The sequence below is a fragment of the Zophobas morio genome, unplaced genomic scaffold (assembly GCF_036711695.1).
Source record: "Zophobas morio isolate AGI-343-1 ecotype UQ-CSIRO unplaced genomic scaffold, CSIRO_AGI_Zmor_V1 ptg000005l, whole genome shotgun sequence".
Classification (NCBI taxonomy): Eukaryota; Metazoa; Arthropoda; class Insecta; order Coleoptera; family Tenebrionidae; genus Zophobas; species Zophobas morio.
The window spans coordinates 7,218,295-7,238,499 of NW_026972110.1; the positions used below are offsets into that span (position 1 = coordinate 7,218,295).

The window sequence follows — 20,205 nt, forward strand, 5'->3', positions numbered from 1 at the left end:
TTTAAATAAAAACATTGAGAACTTTAGATATATAGTTATTAAAAGTAAGTTGAGCCCTGAATAAGTGTTTTTTTTTATTATGTATTTTATGAGAACATTTTCATTATTGTAGCTAAATTCTATTAGAACCATGAACAGTTAAAAATCTTAACATGGAATTTACAAACAATGAAACAAAAGTAACATGTGTTCACGAATTCGCTACATTTCACAACTCTCCGATTAGAAAATCGTTAGTTAGCTAGTTTAGACTAATTACCTTCAGTCAATTTCTGTAACGCCGTAACCATGCGTTAGTGACTGACTACGTTATTGAATGATGTCTTATTTTTCAAAGGCGGTTTTGCGACGTTTTTTATATTCAGCGCGAAATTTAACTTTTCAAATTGGGGCACCACAGCATATATGTATATTGTACCGAATAAATCATCTTTTCTTCACTTGTCACACAAAAAAATATTGCACTTCATTTCTCAAACGGTTTTAAAATTATTTAAACACTTTTAGAAGAGGATATCACTGACGTCAGCTTTACTGGACTTAGATCATATCTTTCCCTACCACCTTCAGAACTAACAGAAAATCGTTTCAATGTTGAAATGGAAATTCGTCCTTTAGACGACAATGGTCTTATATTTTTTGTGGAACGGGTTGGTACAAGTTTCGTTTCCCTAACGTTATACAGTGGAAGTCTGGAACTAAAAATATTGTCCAGTAAGAAATATAAAAATCAAAATACTAGATTTTTATTTAAAAATTCCATTTTTTTAGATAAACATAAAATATCCGTAAACGAACCCACCACCATCACAAGCACAAAAATATTAGTTAAAGGCATCTGGTACAAAGTACAATTTGGAATTTACGGCAAAAAAGCGTATCTCTCGGTTGACAATGTAATAAATTCGGGTATTTTGAATACCGAAAGTGGAATAAATATCTCCAAAGAAAACATCTTCTTGGGTAAGTAAATGTACAAACAACCAATCGGGTAAAATTTTAATCTGTAACTTTTAGGTGGTCTTCCCGATATTTCATCATTGCCTCTTTTATCAATATCAAAGCTTCCTGTACCATATAAAGGCTGCGTGCGACACTTTTCAGTTAATTCTGTGCAAATCCCTTTAAATGAAGCAACAATTTCACATGGACGAAATATTGGAGACTGCGATGGTACCCCATGTGGGAAAGACGCTTGTTTAAACGGTGGTACTTGTTGGTTAGATTCCTTCATGAAACCACACTGTTCCTGTCCTCCTGCTTTCTATGGAATTCACTGCGAAAATGTTTCGGATTGTAACGACACTAAGTGCAAAGACACAGGTCAATGTGTTGGAGGAAAATGTTCGTGTCACGTTGGTTGGGAAGGAGTTTACTGTGAAACTCAAATTCAGGTCACCAAACCTGAATTTACAGGTCGCAGCTACCTTATCGTGAAGAAAAATAATGAAAAGAAACGTGACATTTCAGCAGTTGAAGTGAAAAATTTGTATCTGAACTTCACAACAATTAAAAAAGACGGGCTCGTCCTTTGGAGCAAAAAGGTAGTATTTGCTTTCCTTTTTTCGATATTAAAAATTGTTTTTTTTTTTTCAGGAAAATACTTTCGTTGGAGTTGGGCTCGAAAAAGGTTTTTTGAAAATCGCGTATTCGCTCGACAACAAAACCGGTAATACAATAGTGAGTTTACCATTTTACTACAAGATCTCGGATGGTTTGTGGCATAGTATTGAAATAACGTTTGCTCCCTTTATGATAAAGTTGGATCAAAATAAAATCATTTATAAAGGAAAACATCGAAAAATGCTGGAGAATACTACAGTGTCAACTGATGGTTTATTTTACATTGGTGGAATTCCAACTAAATCGACTATTAGAAAAGAAACGAATGGCACATTTATGGATACGTTTGAAGGATGCATTGAAGGTTTTGCCACGAACGGAGAAAACGTGATTCGAGATTTTACAAATTTCGAAGGAAGAGAAATTAATGTTTGCAAAATTTTATGAACAACAGAGTGATCAATGAAGGAAGACGAAGAGGTCAAAAGGTTCAGAAGATAAAGATTAGAGAACCCAGATTTATTATTTATTAGAACATTCTAATAAATTAGATATTATAGATATTCTCGTGTTCTGTGAGTAGAGAAAGATCAAAACAGGAAGCGCCCATGGTAATGCAGTACATATATATGTGTTTATCTTTTTTAATCACCTTTGTAAGTCACTGCCAGATTTCAACAAATGCAATAGATAAACACTGATTTTTTTTCATCTTAGTTTGCACATGTGTATTAAAAACGTCTTTTTATAATAAATAGAAGTGTGCATTTGGAAATAAAGATCCGTTGTTACTGTACACGTTCATATCATTTATTGTAATAGTATACGTAATGTCAAGATTAAACATTTTCTTAAGACCATTAACGTTACCAATCCACCCGTTACGCAAGATGGACAAATTTCCGAAAAGGAAAAACTAGTTATCGGCATAAAAGGTATTTATTGTTAATAAGTAACTATGGATTCCATTGCCTCTCAATATTTTCTGCGGATCACCATTTTACATGAGAAGCTATATACCAAAATATATTAACAATTGAATTAAGTAGCTAAATAAACAATTTGATATTTTATTTTAGAAAATTTTAAAATAAGTTAACAATAAACAAATAAAAATGGAATGAAAACAAATTTCAAACTTAATTAAGATAATACCATTCGATCGAAAATAAAATGAGTTAGAGTTGGCGGTGCCGGTCTAGTTTTGGGTGGTAGTTTTATTCTAAATATGGTCATTACCAATTAACCACAATATTAACACAGTATAGATATATAACTAACCTATATACGTTATATCTATACTGTGATATGTCATCGGGCGTAGACATGAATAGATTTCTGTTGCGCGTGGTTAATTTTTAAAACTAACAGGTGGCAAAACTGACAGCTGTCAGAACTTGTGTGACGTAACAACACTACCTATACAACTTGTCTCATAGCCAACTCTAATTTCCTTTATTTTTTCGATGACAGAGTAGAACAAATTCATCGCAATAGACGTTTTTACCACAGACGTAATTTGTAAGTATGTAAAAAATATATTTTTCAATTGATGAATACTGTACTAAGTAATTATCAAAAATGTATATTAAATCAATTTGCTGCATAAAAAACACTGATCTTAAAATCTAAATGGATTTCATTTGAGCCATAAGTTCTTCTAAACTAGTATCATCAGATTTTGAATTTTCACCATCACCTACTCCCCTTCCAGGAAGTGTATATGCCAAGTTTATACCTGACCCAACATTCTGGTTTTCTTTATCATTTTCAACACTTTCATCAACTAATGAAATACCCCATTCATTGTCTTCATGAATGGGTTTATCATCTTCCACAACATTTTTCACAATTTCAACTTTAGGTTTAGCAGCAAATTCTTTTTGTCTCAGAACACAATTTCTATCATCACAATTTGGATTAGGTTTTAAATTCATGGTAGGGAAAAAGTCAGTTAATGCACTGTAGCCTAAATAATTCGAAACATTACCAAATTTAAGAAGATATTTTAATGTATTCTGAACCAAAAAACCAGCTATCACTCCCATTGTAGTTGGAAGACTGGCCGCACATACACCATCTCTTTTTAAAGTTTTTTCATCAATATTTGAAGCAACAACTAGAGGTGGAGCACACTGTAAAAAACATTATACCTTGCGTACATGAAGTAAAATAATCTCTTACTGCAAAACATGCTGTTTCTCCAGGAACAATAAACTGGATGTGTCCAGAGACAGCATTCTCTGATACTCCAGATTCGAACCAGGTCAAGTTGAATTCGTTGCATACGGCATTTATAGTAAATCGCGCTTCAAAATTGTCCACACAACTTAGAACTAGATCAACGGGACCATTATTTAAGCTGTTATGTCTACAATAATACTCATGAAAAAAAAAATCCCAAAAATAATGATTCTTACGTCAGAATTCTTGAAAAATCATCAAAATATTCCACAGAAGTAATATTATAATTGTAAGTTAAAATGTCAACGTCTGGGTTGATGTTTCTTAAAGTTTCAGCAGCAGCTTCAACTTTACTTAGTCCTGATTGATGAGGTTGAAAGAATAATCTGTTCATATTGGCTAATTCTACTTTATCGTAATCAAATAATATAAGGCGTCCGATTCCACACCTTGTTAACATTTCTGCTGTTACACTTCCCACTCCACCAATACCCACAATTGCTACCGTAAAATTTCTAATATCTTCATAATTGTTTACAATTCCCATTCTTTTTAAGGCCATCAAACGACTACAAAGTAAAAAAATGATACAATTTTATTTTAATTACTTTAACAGACGTACCTGTAAGGGTTTGAATCGACGACTTCAGAAGACATGACTTCGATTTTTTCTCTAACATTTTTTGATGCGAGTGATTTTAACTTATGTTCTAGTTCGGCAATTTTTAACTTGAGAGCTTCAACGTTGTCCATTTTAAAACACTTCTGAAATTAATTATTGTTACGAATGTCGAGCATATGGAAAACATTCACTACTTACTTCCCCGTGGTTGTCAGGTTGTCAGAGTAGGACAGTACAACTACTGTCAATGTCATTCGTTTCAGCTACATTTGTTATTTTGGTACGTATAAGCGACGTGTTACATAACCTACTAACAATAATTTTTAATATAAACAATATTATTATTTATTAGTATATTTTTCATTATTTTGGTTGATAAAATTGAAGAGTTTCAATTTATAATTTGATATGTATAACTAATTCAATTCAACCTATTAAAAATGTATTTATTTTAAAGTTTGTCGGTACAGTTGGCAATGATGCTTGAGATTTGACACATTTGATACTTGACAGACGAAAAACAAATACGGTAAGTTTGCAGGTTATTTTTCATAATTTTTTTTATTTTATTATAACGTATTTTTTATTAGATACAAATCTAAGAGAGTACTAATATGAAACCTGCTATTGTTGCTGATGAAATGTTTCCTGAAGGTGCTGGTCCGTACATGGATTTAGAAGAGGTATGTCAAAATTGAAATTAAATAAAAATATTAGTGACTGATTGTTAAAATTTATTCTATAGGCAGGGGGTTCTAGTGGCCTGCTGATGGATCTAGCTGCTAACGAAAAAGCAGTTCATGCGGATTTTTTTAATGGTAAGTGTTGAAGAAACATTTGTGAGGTCATCATGATTTGCCTTAAAACATATAATTACATTTGTTAATGTAATGTAGATTTTACTTTTCTTCCCGAGGTTTCAAATGAAATCCATGAAACCAAAAATAAATTACAGTAACGTTTTCACCTCCTATTAATATCCGTGCATGTTTTTTAAAATTGTGTTCTGGGAAACTTCTGTAGACACAAGAAGTTGTAGAAAAATGTTCTAATAAACTACAAATAAACACATGATTTCTGAAGGTAATCTTTGTTATTGATTAGAAGTTTAAATATTGTTGACCAAAGAATTTTTTTTACATAATAATGCTCATTCTTTTAATTTTGCTGTTTTTCTTTCAGATTTTGAAGACCTCTATGATGATGAAGATTTGAATTGAATTTGTATTTTTCATAAAACTAGTTGTGAGTGATTTCCCACTCGTTTTACAGAATTTTATTATTAAAAAATGTAAAATGAATTAAAATCTTTTTATTTTTACAAACTTGATTCTATCATAAAATGAAGAAAAACTTACATTTTAATAAACATTAACAACTAAACTTAATTTTTATAAATAACAATAAAAAAGAGTACATAATTCTTATTATATACAAAAGAAAAAAATTTAATTGGCCTTCAGTACTTCAACATTTACAAAACCTTAAAAAAAAATTAAATATTAAAACATAACTTCAAAGAATAGTAAACTTCTTAATCTTTTTTGGAATACTCTAATCAAAAAATATTGGTCCACTACAAAAATTTGACCATTCCTTTTAAACACATTTAAATTACAAGCACTTGTTATCACAGGTGCAAATTTATTTGCAAACAAAAAGCAAAAATTTATACAAAGTTGATACTTATATACAGATATTTTTAAAATGTGTGAAAATCTTTGAACCAATATACAAAACGTCTTGTAAAATTGACTCACCTATTTAATAGAAGAAATAAGCTTTCAAGTAAATTTTAGTACTTAAAATGTAAATGTACATCACTAAAAATAAAGAAATCCAACCGTCTTTTACTGCAATCACATGGACAGACATTGATACACAGTAGAAAAAAAAAACACTAGTTCAACTCAATATCACTTGACATATCAGAATCTCCTTCTTCGTCACTAAAATCTGGAGCGCCGGGCGACAGAGGATCACTCGAAGATTGATGTGAATTTTCTTCATCCAAAGTGGTTTCTACAAAATCTTCAGTTGTCAACATGCTACTTGTACAAGGAGTATCAGTTTCCAATAATTTGTCTGTTTCATCTGATGCACCAAATGCCAGTTCTGAAATGAACACCTATGGTTTCAAGCTCCTTTATATTTCATTGTTACTTACGATCTACGTAATTCTCTAGCGATTTGGGCACCATTTTTTTTATTTTTTCCAAATTTTCTGGCGTACACTTTCCGTTATCTAGACCTAAAATTTATCCATATGAAGCAACTTAATAATGATAATAATATTTAAAAAAACAGGATATTATAACATACCCATCAACATTCCAATTGATTTCAATATTTCAACGTCATCTTTGATTTCAAATTTGTCATTGAATTTAAAAATATATTCTTTTCTGTAAAGTAAAATACAGGTTTTCACGAACTGAAACAATTAATACAACTCACTTATCATTTGAGATACTACAGTCGATCTCAGTCTTTTTATTTGTGCTTATAATAAGAAAAGGCAACTGAATATACGAACTGGGAGCTGGTGGTCCGTTTATTTCTTCCAACTCTCTGTTTCTCTGAGCCAAATTTTTAAATGAGATCTGATTTAAAATTAATTCTTGCAATTGCTTCTTCTTTTCTTTTATGGTGGCAATTTTTTTGAGTTTTTCTCTCTCCAACTGCATGCACTCTTGGAGCGAATTTGTTGGCAAACCAATCCACCGAATTTCTTTTTTTTCTTTCGAAATTATATTCATAGCCATTAATACATTTAAGGCATCATAAACCCGTCTTCTGATATTTTTTTGGTCATACTGCTATCAAATGAGTATTAGGTTTCTAATGATAATTTTAGAAACAGTGGGAAATACCTGATCTGCTAAAGAGTTATTGCTGGACGCACTCGTGAACTCGCCCACTAGTTCATCAGCTACTTCATTGTAAGTGGTTTTACCTTTTTTCCGCACTTTCTCACACACTTTCATTGAAAAGTGGCGAAGCCCTTTACCAACTTTCTCGGATTTTCTGCTACGTTTCCTGCATAATAAAATTTCGTAAGTCCTTCATAAAGCAATTTCTACAAATTCCACTTACGAATCTTGTACAAAATCCACCTCTATTGGATCGGCTCTCTTTCTCTGAAGAATTGGAGGTGAATTATTTTTATTTTGGTTCTGTACTGTATGAGTTTGTTGTACGATAGGTATTGCCGTTGTATTTTGGTTAATTTGCACTTTCTGATTATTTTGCGTTACAAATTTTATATTTTGCTGAAAACATCACTTTGTAAAAACGAGAACCACTACGGATCAGTAACTTCATACCACTTGGGTCGGAGTCAAACGAATAGTCTTTGCACCTTTTGGTATTCCGCTGACCTGAAGTGCACTACCTTCTGAAATTATTAAAAAACGAACAAAAGAATTGTCAAATTTTAATTATAGTATACTTACTTGTCGTTACGAATTTTGGAGTCGTTGCTATTGTCCTTATTATTTGTGATGAGCCTGTTGTACCATACACCTGAGAAAAACACATCTTGTTATCATGCTCCATAACCAATAATATTTACATAACCACAAACAGAAATAAATCAAATTCTACTTAAAGTAGAAACAGTAAATTTGGACTGTTCACTTAATAGGTGAAACTCGTTACAAATAGGTAAGTAACAAAACTTAATACTTTTTTTTTACCACAGAAACTACAAAAGTTTAAGAAGACGTCATCAGATTTTTGGTGGAGATGATCAGACAAATTCTGACAAGCGTTTTACCGTCTACACATTATTTGTAAAATTTCACAATTCGTTCAATAGACCTACTTTTTCGTACTCTACAGGTTATGAACTACGGAGAAAACATGAAAATCGCCATTCGTCAAATAGATTTTATTACAATCCTTTCCTAACTTATGATTGAGAACTAAAAAAATAGGCAAATGCTTCTAGTTCAGATGGATTTAACGTAATACAACTACAAAACACAATTTGTTTTTTAAACAAGGAAGTTTTCCGTCAATATTGTTATAAAATAGGAGTATATATTTTTTATTAATCTGTAAACACAACAAAATTGTTTTATTTATTTAAACAAACAATTTTTCAAAATCATTTTTATCTAAATATGTTACCCAAGATGACAATTTTGATACTTGGTAATTGAAACCTAGTGCTAGAACACAATTCGTATTTCAGAGAGTTAATAAATTTTTAAAGTTCAGGATATATTAAAAAAATAAACGTTGAACTGAAGCCTCCAGAAATCGAAGAACCTATACTATATGGATCAAAAGTATAAAAACTGATACAATTCTTCAGTTTTGATTTCTGGATATAGTCTGCAACCCTTTCTGTACGATTTTAAAACAACCAAGATGACAATATTTAAATATACATAAATTTATGTTTCTTAATCATTGCTAAATAAGGGTGGCAAAAAATGAACATTCACATTTATTATTTTTTAATTAAATTTTAATATACAACTAAAATTTAAAAGTAATCAGAGAATAAACAGACGAAAAGGGAAACATTTCATTTTATTATTCTCTGAACTATGAAATGCCAACGCGAGACGAAGTTAAACATTCGGCAAAATGATCTAATATAAAACTTCTCCTGGTTATAGCCTAGGAAATAATCTGTAAATATTTTTAATCAAACAGCTCAATAAAACAGACCGGAATAACGTCTTGAGAAAAACTTTTCACAGTTGCATTACCAGTTATTTTTTAAACTTAAGAAGATTGTTTGATTTAATGTGTTTCTTGACGTTCCACAGCTTGTAAAATACGACAATTTCGGTCTCCCCTTTCCATCTGTTTGTGGCCGATTTAATTAGACATATAACTTCGAAACCACTGGTCTGGTCATTGTGAAATTTTAGATTTACTTCAAGCATATTATGTAAATTCCCACAAAAAAATATGATCTCCAAAATTTTGTCAAGTAAACCTCGTTCTTTATATCGTAACACGCTAATAAATCTGTGGTTTAATAGTTTACCGGATCTTCTAAACCTTACGGATACATGACGAAATTTTACAATGTCTTAGAATAGACGAACATTGATTTAATAAGTATTTTATTGCACATTTGACAGCAATGTGAGTCGGGCGTGCATCCCATAGATCAGTAACAGAACGTGTCGCCTTGATATGAGAAAAGGTCCTTGGTTCAATCCTCAACTTTATCATTCTTTTTTTCAATTGTTCCAAAAAACGGCAATTATAAATTACAAAAATTACCAAATAAATTTTTATTTAAAAATACACTCAAACATACATAGATTGGCTGTGCTTAAGACGCAAGGGAAGTTCTTTAAACAACTTTAAATCACTTTTTGTTGTTTGATTAACTGTGGTATGCCCAACTGTTCTAATTAGTAACAACATTTGTTATTTCATTATAATCAAAGTGGTCATGCTTCACAGGAATTTGTAAGTATTAATATTAACTACTACTATATTAACTACTCTTGTGTTATAGTTGTAGTACCGAACGAAAGTTGATTCGGTTGTTTAGTATACGTATTTTTTTTTTCATAGTAAGAAACTGAAAACAAGTTCAAAATGGTAAATTTTCGTAGACGAATATATATATTAAAAAAAAAAATTGTTCATTCCTTGTCAGACCGAGGGGCGAAGCGTAATTGCAAAACCCAGATTTGATAAAGTTTTAAGTTTTTGGTTGTGAAGAGAAGACTACATACAGTAAGAACAAAGCAACATGCAAGCCCCGCCCACCCGCCCTATCTCAACTGTGATGATTTTTTTTGTATTCATTGTGAGCCGGGGGCGGAGCTTAACTGCAAATTCCTTATTTTTTTTTACAAGAAATTACCATACGAAACAAGTTCTTAAGTATATAATTGTGGTGTCCAAAGAAAACTATAACGTATTATGTAAAAAACAAAGCCAAAGATTAAGCTCCACCTACACCTGCCCTAATCTAAATTGTGATGAATTTTTCATTCGTTGCCAGACCGACGGGCGGGGCATAATTGCAAAATCCGTATTTTCCTGCAAAAATTTACCATTTTAAACATATTTTAGGTTTCATGTTGTGAAAATAAAGTACTATTAATAGTAGTTTACTAGTTGAAATCAACAACAAAATTTAAGACGTCAAAATATACAAGTTTATTCGTTTTTTTTTGTTAAACGCAATTTTTGGTGCGAAATATATTTCATAAAAATTAATTACAATGACATATCTATTTTATCGTCTTTGGGAAAGTTTCGCTGCACCAATTTAGAAAGCTTTGTGAAAAAAGCGCCATGAATGCCTCAAAAAACGTACACAAAAATTAAAATTCCCAAATTCAATAGAAATAAGAAATCTGAAATCTTTTAAATACCCTAAAAACAGTCAAACAAATTGTTACAAATCTAAAAAACTGAATAATGTAATGCGTTTTCTGGGTGTCAGTACAGCGTATTGATGTCTTACTACCAATATAAAATGCATTTTCAATAGCTTATTAAATTAACGCTTAATATTGTTATAGTATCTGTCAAATTCCAAGTCTTAAGTATAAATTTCAGAATACCAAATTAAAAATACTGTCACCTGCTTGTTTTAACGACGCTAATAAAAATGATAAAACTGATCACAGCAACATATACTGCGACAAATATGTAGTAACTACCACTTTACATTATTTGTGAAGTTGAGAAATTCAAAAATTGTGTAATCATTAGCTTGTGGATGAAAAAAAGGAACATGAAAATAAATAACTTCCATTCTCTTTTTCCTAAAAAGAAAATTATTTTTTGTTAACTGATTATACTGGAAACAATGAATAATGAAAAAAAAAAATTATGAAACAATTCACACTATAAAAAACCTGTTATCACACTGTAAAAAACCTGTTATCACACTGGCAGCACCCAGCTTCAACTTTTTTTATTGAATTGAATTTCCAAGGATGAAGGGAATGAAGAGTTAAATTTTTATGAAAATTAAGTTTTCTTAGTGAGTGAAGGTCTTATTGATGTAATGTTCTTTCATGTAGCAATCTGTTTCACCTTGTTCTGTTACAGAGACAAGAAACAACAGAGATTTAAAAAGGATGTTACTAGAAAAAGTGAGTGACCATCTCTTGGATTTATGTGTTTGGAATAACAGCTGATTTTGTACCTAATAACCGAGTTTTTTTACATTCACATAATTTTTTTAAGCAGGAAAAGTAGTAATCTATGGAAGACACTTTTTCAAGACGTGTGGTAAATTAGAGGGAAGTGCACTTAAAAAATAACTCCAATATATTAAAATAAGAAAAGAAAAACTGTAATAAGAATAACTTTGTTTACTGCGATTTTAATAAATTTACAATTTTTGTATTTCTAATGTACATCTTCACCTTTTGAAACATCCAATTGTTGATATTATTCTTGTAAACAACATGAGTGTTATTTTTAATTTTGATATCACAACCAAATAAGTTAAAGATTGCACAATTTATCATAACCAAACTATAACAATATTTACCTATGTCATCATCAATTCATTAATTTACTGGTGTAACTATGAATAACTACCTGAACAGAATCCTGGCTGTTCGGTGACTTGAAAATCTTTACCGGCTGTCCAGCTACTGATGTGACGATGCCACTTATGGGTTTTCCACTTGGTTGGACAACCTTTATCATCTGTGGTTGTCCTGTTACATAAAAAAAGAGGAGGCATTAAAAACAACCCAGGCAAAGTAAAACATGTTTGTAAAACCGTCATTCAACGTGGTCGCCAAAAATGGGCGTAAAAATCCATCATGTGTTTATTAAAGTTGGCAACAATAAAAATGACGGTTCCTGGCAACTACAGCTTTGTTAACATCCAAAATCTATAGCAAACAGTAGATCAGAATCCAGTAAAATTACCATTTGATCCTTGAATCACCCAGTTGGTTGTACTGTTTTGTTGGGTCATTTTCACACCTAAGAATCACAAAACGAAAGTAAAACAATCGCGGATGTTTCTTTTAAAGCATTATTTCGAAAATCGTTGAACACTGAAAATTACCCGGGCTAAAATTAATTTACTGTGGTATACTACTTCATCGAAGTCCAACAAAAATGGCGACTGTAACTAGGCGATATTTCAGATTCAAAATACGAGAACCCGGTGCACAATAAATTTGGTTAAAATAACGCTCGAAGTTCCCTCGAATATCGCGTTTTGTTTTTTACTATTTGTGAATTGTTTATAACTACCACAACACTTGGGGGTGTTTTTGAAGATGAGCTATTTCGTGCAGGTAAAGCCACTACGAGCTTGGCGGCGGGCACAAAAGCATAGTTCTCATTGGTTGAAATTCTTCACGTGGGACACGCTGCCAGTAGTTCCAAGAAACGCCACGCGTTGTTCAAAATATTTTGGCGCCTTTTTGGATGGAATTCTTAACAATATTTAGGGTGGACGTGATTGCTGAATAACCATAAAAAAGCACATTTATTTTCTGTTTTCGTTCATGATAACTTAACGAGCTGCAAAAATGTGTAGTTGGTATGTTTCAACTGGGATTAGGCTTATCGTCGAGAATTTATATTACGTAAGTTACAATAATTTATTAGAGTTTTATATTTATAACTATAAAATTATCACATATATTGTCGTTGAATTATTTAGTTATGTTATGTGAGATATCTACACCTCTGGAATCAAACAAAGTAATTAATAAAATTAATAGAAATCGACATTCGGCAATTCTATCGGGTCAGGTACCTCTACTAAACATTGAGCACGTTCAAAATGGTGACATTTAGTTATTAAAAAAAAATCCCTAGGTTTGGTTTTTGAGTCGTCAAACAACTGTCAGAATGATTTATTCAAATTCGTTTATTCAAAAACTTTTAAAATAAAGTTTAAACAGTCAGCATCCCATTTTATGTGATGGTGATTTTTAGCTCAAATCTCATGTGTGGTAAATTTGTATGAAATAGTTTATTGTCAAATTTAAATATTGCCAACCATAAAATGCACATGTGTGTATAAAACGAAAGAGCGCCTGCTCAAGCTACATATTTTTAACATTTAACTACGAACGAATGAAAGGGCGAACTGTGATGGACGATAAATAAGCACAAAAACTATAATCTTATATTTTTAAAACGAAAACAGCAGAACCTGAAATTCGGCGAATTCATGATGGAGGTATATAAAATAGAATGAAGACGACGAATGATTTGAAAAAGTGACTGGTACCACATTTTAGATTAGGTCATAAATGGTTTTTCCTAGCGAGGTTAATAATAAAGAACACTTCTTAGTTTTTCCGAGAAACTGATTGTTTCAGTGGTACCAATCAAGCGAAAAGAAATATTTGATCTCTGGTCCATACTCAAATTTAAGATCGCAACAATGAATCTTTTACATTCTATTGGTAGATTTCGTGGCACTAAATTTAAAATTTGGGAAAATTAGTTCAAATAACTCATTGTCGCCAACCTAAATTTGGGTACGGACAAATGTTACCATGTTTTATATTCATTAATGAATTTAGTTAAAAGTCAAATAAAGCGGTACAGTATGAATTTCATAGCCCAGTACATATGTAAATCATCTACTAACAGCCTTTATGTTCCCTTCTCCATGTTGATGATGTACAAAATTTTTAGATGACATTTGATCAAAGTCGATAAGTTCAATTACTACACATTCTTATATTAATTATATCGGTTAGGAAGAGATGTCGATAGGACCGGTGTTCAAAAAATGCGATCGGTAAATAATGTCTCTGATCAGGGATATACGGATGTTTGGTAGTGTATTGACCTCATATTACGTAATCGAGTACTCTGTTAGGTATATGATTGATCTATCTATTCTACGTTCCTTTCATTGCTTAGTTCTCCGAGGTGTCGTACATCTGTAAATGCTGATTCGCGGGGATTTTTAAAATTTAAAAATTTGTTTATGTCTCCTCCCCCTTTACCCTTCCCTCTATGCTCCGTCGCCATGACTCCGTCCACAGAACGGACGCACCGGCACAACGGCACAATCTGTTTTCACATTTCACTGCCTTGAGCGTTGTTCTGTGTTCACTGTGTACCATTTTACCTCTTCTTGTGTTGTTTTTGTGTTCACGTGGTTTAGAAATCGAAACTAATTAGAATTTTTCATTTTATTCCCTTCTTTAGCAGAGTGTAATTGACGAATGTAAGTATATATTTTATTAAATAAATAGGTTTTTTTTTGTTATAAACATTTAACAGTTTAATTAAATGACCAGTTAAAAGATACTTTTTCCGTAAACTTACAATAATAATATAATTCAAAAGTGTCGTCACGCTGTAGGCATGATTGACCGACACACGTGTTTCTGACAAAACAAGTGAAATGTCAACAAAGAATTTTATAATTTCAAAATTACTATACTTGATGTACTGCCAACTTTATTTCGAATTTTCACAGCCATCTGCGTCCACAACCATTTTGAATTTTTGAAATAAATAATGTTTGTTAGTACACGCCTTTCGATCATTATTAAAACAAAAAAATGGTGTATTTTAAACAAAAAAACCTGTTTTAGAACAATTGAAACAAACCGTCTTTTATTCACTAGAATCTCGATATACAGGGTGTTAATAAATTATTACCTACAGTGGGCTCTTCATTTGAATTTTTGCTAAATTAATTAATACATCAATCTGTTGTCAAACTTTCATTCAAATTTTAACGTTTATTATTTCTTTAAGTCTTAAAGGATACGAAAAAATGTGGACTTCACAAGATAAATATTTATTGTCGAAGCTATTTTCGGTTTGACCAAGAGATTGTTGGAAAATAGCAATATTCAACTTTTATCGGCAAAAAAAGTGTATTTTTCGAAAACGGCAGTTTTTTTTGTCGTGTGCAATGGTCCTTTGGATGTAAGTAATCAATTAACACCCTGTATAAGTTTGTCTTTAGTTTGCTATATGTATTCATTGCTTATAACATTATTATATTAAATTGTTGCAGATAAAAATGCAGAGCTACAAAACATATGCTGCAAGAATTAAGCCCAGTAGCAGCATTCAAGGGCGACAGATAAATGTTGGAGCAGGTACATGATAAAAAAATAAAATAGAAAGAGAAGAAACAGCTAATATTATTTGCATAATTTACAGAGCAGGATGGGATCACTAAATTCCTTTGCGCTGGGCCTTCAGCGCTAGAAAGTGTTCCAAAAATAGGTAAGAGACTGTAATGTTTGACACTATATTTTCGGAATTCTAAAAAACAATATTTACAAACGATAAATACATATAAAAATATCGTGGATTGTTCACTCTTTATCACACGTTTATAAAACAATGATCTGTACAGTATAGCGTCGTTGCATGTTTATTATTTATTATGTACTACATGTCAAATGCAGAGAGCGGATTCTGGTGGGTATGGTGGCAAATCGCCAGTACAATGACACACCTGATCCTCCTTCAGGAGGCCAACTGTATGATACAAAAAAAGGGTAGTTTTTTTTCTAATTCACGCATATCTAGCGACGTTCATCTCGTACATATAGATACGAGTATTAGAAATAAAAAGCTAAGTTCATTGGATTACAAACTCACCATTATGGAGGGAAATATTGAGAAAACATTAATTATCAACGTACATAGTGTTCATTTAGGCTTAGTTATTTAAACTCCAAATTAACCCTCACTAATAAATGCATGAGGACGCGAGTCTATGGGCCACTTGAAGGTTACCTGCACGTGTCCGGCTCCATATGTTACAAAGCACGTACCGCAATTCTCTTATTTCGGCCTGTTACTTGCGTGATTTTGTCACAACGTACATTAATAAAAATAAAATATTTTAGGTCTTTATAACAAATATTGCCTATTTTTAGATTCCGTCGGAAGCAATGCAAGTGTTAGACAGCCCTTCGATATTTCCGTCACAAACACAACCTCACGTATGTATTTAAATGTATAAGGTAAAAATGATGAAATTAATTCATACTCGTGGATATTACAGGAAAAATATTGAATCGACGCGGAGTGAAGCAACGAACAACCCTAAACTTCACGCCGAAGGAGAAAAAACTGTACAATGAGGCGAAACGTCTGCAAAAAGAAGTGGGTCGTTTACAGAACCAGGCACGAAAACGCAGGGACGCCTTGTACTCCATAAAGAAGATTTTGCGGAATCAAGGGTTTGTTGATTTCGTGGAAGGGCTGTCTCCCCGTCAACGACGTTTTTTTGAAAATCACATTAGAAACGTAAATCGTAAGCCGAAAGGCAGAAGTTTTACGTTGAAGCAGAAGGCAGATGCCACTGCCATTTGGAAGCGTGTTCCAAACACGTACAAACTTCTGTCAACAATGTTTACGCTGCCGACTATTGACACTCTGAGGGCAACCCTAAATAGAATTCCAATTGAACCGGGCATCAACAAACCCATATTCGAAGTTCTCAGAAAGCAAGTAGTTAGGAAAATGGGGCGGAGGTACCGTTTATGTACTCTCATCTTCGGTGAATTGCCCATTGAGCCTCACCTCGACTGCTTGCCTTCTGAGGACAGAGTTGTGGGTTTGGAAGATGACGGTGCAGCAATAAGGACGGAAAAAATTGCTGACCATGTTTGCGTATTTATGCTCAGAGGAATTTTCGGAAGGTGGAAGCAACCAGTTGCTTTTGCGTTTTGTAAGAACTCTATGCTAGCTGCAAACATTGTCCGTTTTTATACAGATATTGTGAAAGAAGCAACAGCGATAGGTTTAAACATCATTGCTTCCGTTTGTGATCAAGACGCTACAAATTACAGTGATGCAATTGATATGCTTTTACAAGACACCAAACGACTTGCTATTTTGGAAAATGGAAAGGAAATTAAAGAGAATGTGATAAGAATTGGTGATCACGAAGTTATCCCTCTCTTTGATCCTCCTCATCTTCTAAAAAGCTTGCGGAACAATCTTCTCACCAAAGATCTGCTCTATCTAGATAAAGCAGGTGTTGAGAGAAGAGTTTCTTGGAGTTTTTTTGAAAAGGTATATGAATTAGATCAGACGCATCCTGACAAATTTAAAGGGATGCCACAGATCACCGTAGACCATGTGAAGCCTAACTTAAGAGGCCACAAAATGAAAGTTCGTTACGCTTCACAGGTCCTTAGCCGTCATGTTGCTGCTTTCATAAATGCTTATTCCGTCGGGGGACCCTTACCACGTGATGCTCGTTACACTTCCGATTTTTTTCTCTTCATGAATTTTGTCTTTGACAGCGTTAATGGAGGATTTGGATATGATGGTGGTAAGGTTTCACGTAAATTGTTACGACTTAAACATTCCCATCACACTTGGTGGGTGAAAGGGAAACATATGTTTGGCAATATGAGATTTGAACCACGTAATGCTGGAGATCAAGCAAACCCCCCAGTTTTACAGGGGTGGTGTCGTACTTTAAATGGTTTTATGATTATCGATGAAACTCTAAAGAAACTTGGTTATAGGTTTTTCCCAGAAAAAGCTTTTCACCAAGATCCTTTGGAAAATTTTTTTGATCAATTAAAACGATATCGAGTACGATATATAAATCCCAGTTGTCGAGCATTTGTGTCTTTTTACAAAGCCCTGATGATGAAGAATTTTTGGTCTTATCGATGTCGTGGCTCTAATTGTGAACAAGATGAGGACTCATTTGTGGTCACAATTAGAGACTTTCTTGGTCCTAAAATTAATCGGAAGTGCATCGAAGATCCGTGAAAGCCGCCACAGTTCCTGGTATCTAAGAATAATCTTCAAGGCCATAATGTTATAGGCTTTATTGACGGATTTTCAGTCGATCACACCATAAAACCGCCATTAGACTGTGAAATCTGTCAATTTAACTTAAATCATGATGGCGTTCCATATGTTTAATACCATGACCTGGTGGAAAAGAAAGAGTAGGTGAAAAAGAATGGTTAAAATACTTGAATGTCGATTTAGAGTCATCTTCGCATTCTTGTTCCATCTGAAATTCATTCTTCCCTTTTTAAAACGATAATAAGCCGCCTGAGAAATATAATTGATTTTGATTTTCGGGATTTTGTATGCTGAAGAACTAAAAATTAAACTTTTTCATTTATTTGTAAGTATGTATCTTTGTATATGTACCTGCAAGAAAAAGTTAGCAATATAGTATTTGGTAGGCAAAAACCTGACAGATCAATTTCATTGGAAACGGAAATACAACAATTATATTTACGTTTTAAGGGAAATAGAACGTTTGTATAATTTTGCATTTCGCAGGTTATTCATCACCTTTGTTTTGTGCATACCAGAAGAAAGTAGAGCGATGTTTTTCATTAAGTTTATGCTTCTATAACGAAGTGCACTTTCTGTTACCCTTTTTGTATATTTCATGATGTTTAAAAACCTGTTGATACATTATGAAAGTGATTTTATTGTCGCATTTCTTTTGGTATGAATGAAAAGTGCAAAGGCAGTTTGCGTTTCTACTGGTGATTAACGAAAATTTAAATTAGTTTTATAAAGTCGCAGACAATTATTGTCACTTATATGAGTATCTTCAGGAGGTTTGTGTATTATCAATTTTTTAATCTATAACTCACACTCAAGGTGGTGTAGCCACAACTCACTGTGGAAACAAATTAGGTTAACAGCATCAATATTTTCAAAAAATTAAGTGTAGACTATTGTTAAGAATCCGATATGTCTGCGGCTTTAAATGTTTAATCTGTCATCGAAAGTGGAATTTATTTTGTGACAGTTTTTACTTCCGCGTAATGATCACGAAATTCTGTTAAGAAAACTTCACTTGAAACAAACGCAATTTTATAAAATTCTGTACGGACTTTATTTGGAAGTTAGGGAAAATCAGTTTAATCTGATTTCCATTCTAGAACAATTGTAATCGGTTTTAAACATTTAAAATATTTCAAATGTTAATTTATTTTGGACTGTTTTCTTTGATTTTTGCTTACTTTTCTAATTTTCTTGTAAGATAGTTTTAGGGTATTACTGTACAGTCTAAAAAAATATTAAATATACCATGTGTAACATTTTATAAATTTTTTTAAATATTTTTTTGAGTGTTACTAAAATTTAAAAAGTAATATAAATATGTACTTACTCGTTTGTACATTTTAAAAGATATATCGGTTACTTTACGGTCTGTGGCGCTGCCCCCCGCATTGCGGCGGCTGCGGTGGTGCTATTTACGCCACTGGTTACTATATGTTTCAAAACATATTTAGGCGTTTTGAAACTGGCATATTATAAAAATACAAAATTCATTTTCAAATTTGGCGCTGGTTCTAGTTCCAGATCACAATGTCCAAACTGCCACTAGACGCGGGCATGATGCCTAAATATTGTCATGCCTATTATAATATAAAATATAAGTCATACATACATTTTTAATAGATATTTATTTTATTAGGAGTTTAAGTGATACTTTATGTGACGGAGTATGAACGATTAAACGCCGAGCAATAGCGAGGCGAATTAAGTCCATACGAGTCACATAAGTCACTTAAACTCCGAATGAAATACAATATTTTATTTTCAAACGATTAATCTTCTTTTGAAATGATTATTTCCCATCTTCTTGCTTCATTAAGGAATTGCCTTGATTTCACTTACTAGGTATACTATGGTTGACAACCACTATGATTTTCACATATTTATACTCCGGCGGAGTATAAAAATGTTTTATTTATACGCCGGCGGAGTATAAGTAGTACTTATGCGCCGCTCAAACACGGTGTCATAGAAATGACACTTAAACCCCGGTAAGACCGTCATATAAGTGTCAGTTATATGACGTTTGAAAATAAAAGAGTATTTTATGGCATTATTGGTGGTGGTCTACTCCTGTCGTTCATATAGAACGT

At 32.5% G+C, this 20,205-nt stretch overlaps 5 protein-coding genes across 9 annotated transcripts in view; 3 read left to right on the plus strand and 2 right to left on the minus strand.

Moving 5' to 3' along the window:
* LOC135122547 (protein eyes shut) overlaps positions 1-2,472 on the plus strand; it is an 89,198-nt gene extending 86,726 nt beyond the window's left edge. For both annotated transcript variants that reach the window (XM_064046792.1, XM_064046793.1), the window contains 4 exons: positions 508-714; positions 772-963; positions 1,018-1,544; positions 1,597-2,472. In XM_064046792.1, the coding sequence (XP_063902862.1) occupies positions 508-714; positions 772-963; positions 1,018-1,544; positions 1,597-2,010 (1,340 nt within the window). In that variant the 3' untranslated portion in view covers positions 2,011-2,472. The remainder of the gene's footprint in view (positions 1-507; positions 715-771; positions 964-1,017; positions 1,545-1,596) is intronic.
* Positions 2,473-2,619: 147 nt separating this feature from the next.
* Positions 2,620-4,657, minus strand: LOC135122552 (ubiquitin-like modifier-activating enzyme 5). The gene is made up of 5 exons (XM_064046805.1): positions 4,568-4,657; positions 4,370-4,512; positions 3,984-4,316; positions 3,748-3,934; positions 2,620-3,698 (listed from the first exon to the last, which is right to left on the minus strand). The coding sequence occupies exons 2-5, from the start codon at positions 4,498-4,500 to the stop codon at positions 3,192-3,194; spliced, it is 1,158 nt and encodes a 385-aa protein (XP_063902875.1). The 5' UTR covers positions 4,501-4,512; positions 4,568-4,657; the 3' UTR covers positions 2,620-3,191.
* Positions 4,658-4,809: 152 nt separating this feature from the next.
* LOC135122554 (COP9 signalosome complex subunit 9) lies at positions 4,810-5,694 on the plus strand. The gene is made up of 4 exons (XM_064046809.1): positions 4,810-4,898; positions 4,960-5,052; positions 5,115-5,187; positions 5,552-5,694. The coding sequence occupies exons 2-4, from the start codon at positions 4,984-4,986 to the stop codon at positions 5,587-5,589; spliced, it is 180 nt and encodes a 59-aa protein (XP_063902879.1). The 5' UTR covers positions 4,810-4,898; positions 4,960-4,983; the 3' UTR covers positions 5,590-5,694.
* A 118-nt stretch (positions 5,695-5,812) lies between these two features.
* LOC135122551 (transcription factor Dp-1) lies at positions 5,813-12,689 on the minus strand. Of its 3 annotated transcripts, none has more exons than XM_064046803.1 (10): positions 12,254-12,689; positions 11,915-12,036; positions 7,825-7,894; positions 7,696-7,763; positions 7,466-7,641; positions 7,243-7,408; positions 6,827-7,188; positions 6,692-6,774; positions 6,537-6,620; positions 5,813-6,484 (listed from the first exon to the last, which is right to left on the minus strand). In XM_064046803.1, the coding sequence occupies exons 1-10, from the start codon at positions 12,300-12,302 to the stop codon at positions 6,270-6,272; spliced, it is 1,395 nt and encodes a 464-aa protein (XP_063902873.1). In that variant the 5' UTR covers positions 12,303-12,689; the 3' UTR covers positions 5,813-6,269. The 3 variants fall into 3 exon arrangements, with proteins under 3 accessions (XP_063902873.1, XP_063902871.1, XP_063902872.1); XM_064046801.1 differs by having other exon boundaries at positions 7,696-7,766; positions 12,254-12,687; XM_064046802.1 differs by having other exon boundaries at positions 5,814-6,484; positions 6,827-7,185; positions 7,696-7,766; positions 12,254-12,681.
* Positions 12,667-19,215, plus strand: LOC135122549 (uncharacterized). Of its 2 annotated transcripts, none has more exons than XM_064046799.1 (5): positions 12,667-12,924; positions 15,336-15,420; positions 15,485-15,550; positions 16,213-16,278; positions 16,341-19,215. In XM_064046799.1, exons 1-5 carry the CDS (start codon positions 12,868-12,870, stop codon positions 18,068-18,070), a joined length of 2,004 nt encoding a protein of 667 aa, XP_063902869.1. In that variant the 5' UTR covers positions 12,667-12,867; the 3' UTR covers positions 18,071-19,215. The 2 variants fall into 2 exon arrangements, with proteins under 2 accessions (XP_063902869.1, XP_063902870.1); XM_064046800.1 differs by lacking the exon at positions 12,667-12,924 and adding an exon at positions 14,353-14,531.
* Positions 19,216-20,205: the final 990 nt, after the last annotated feature.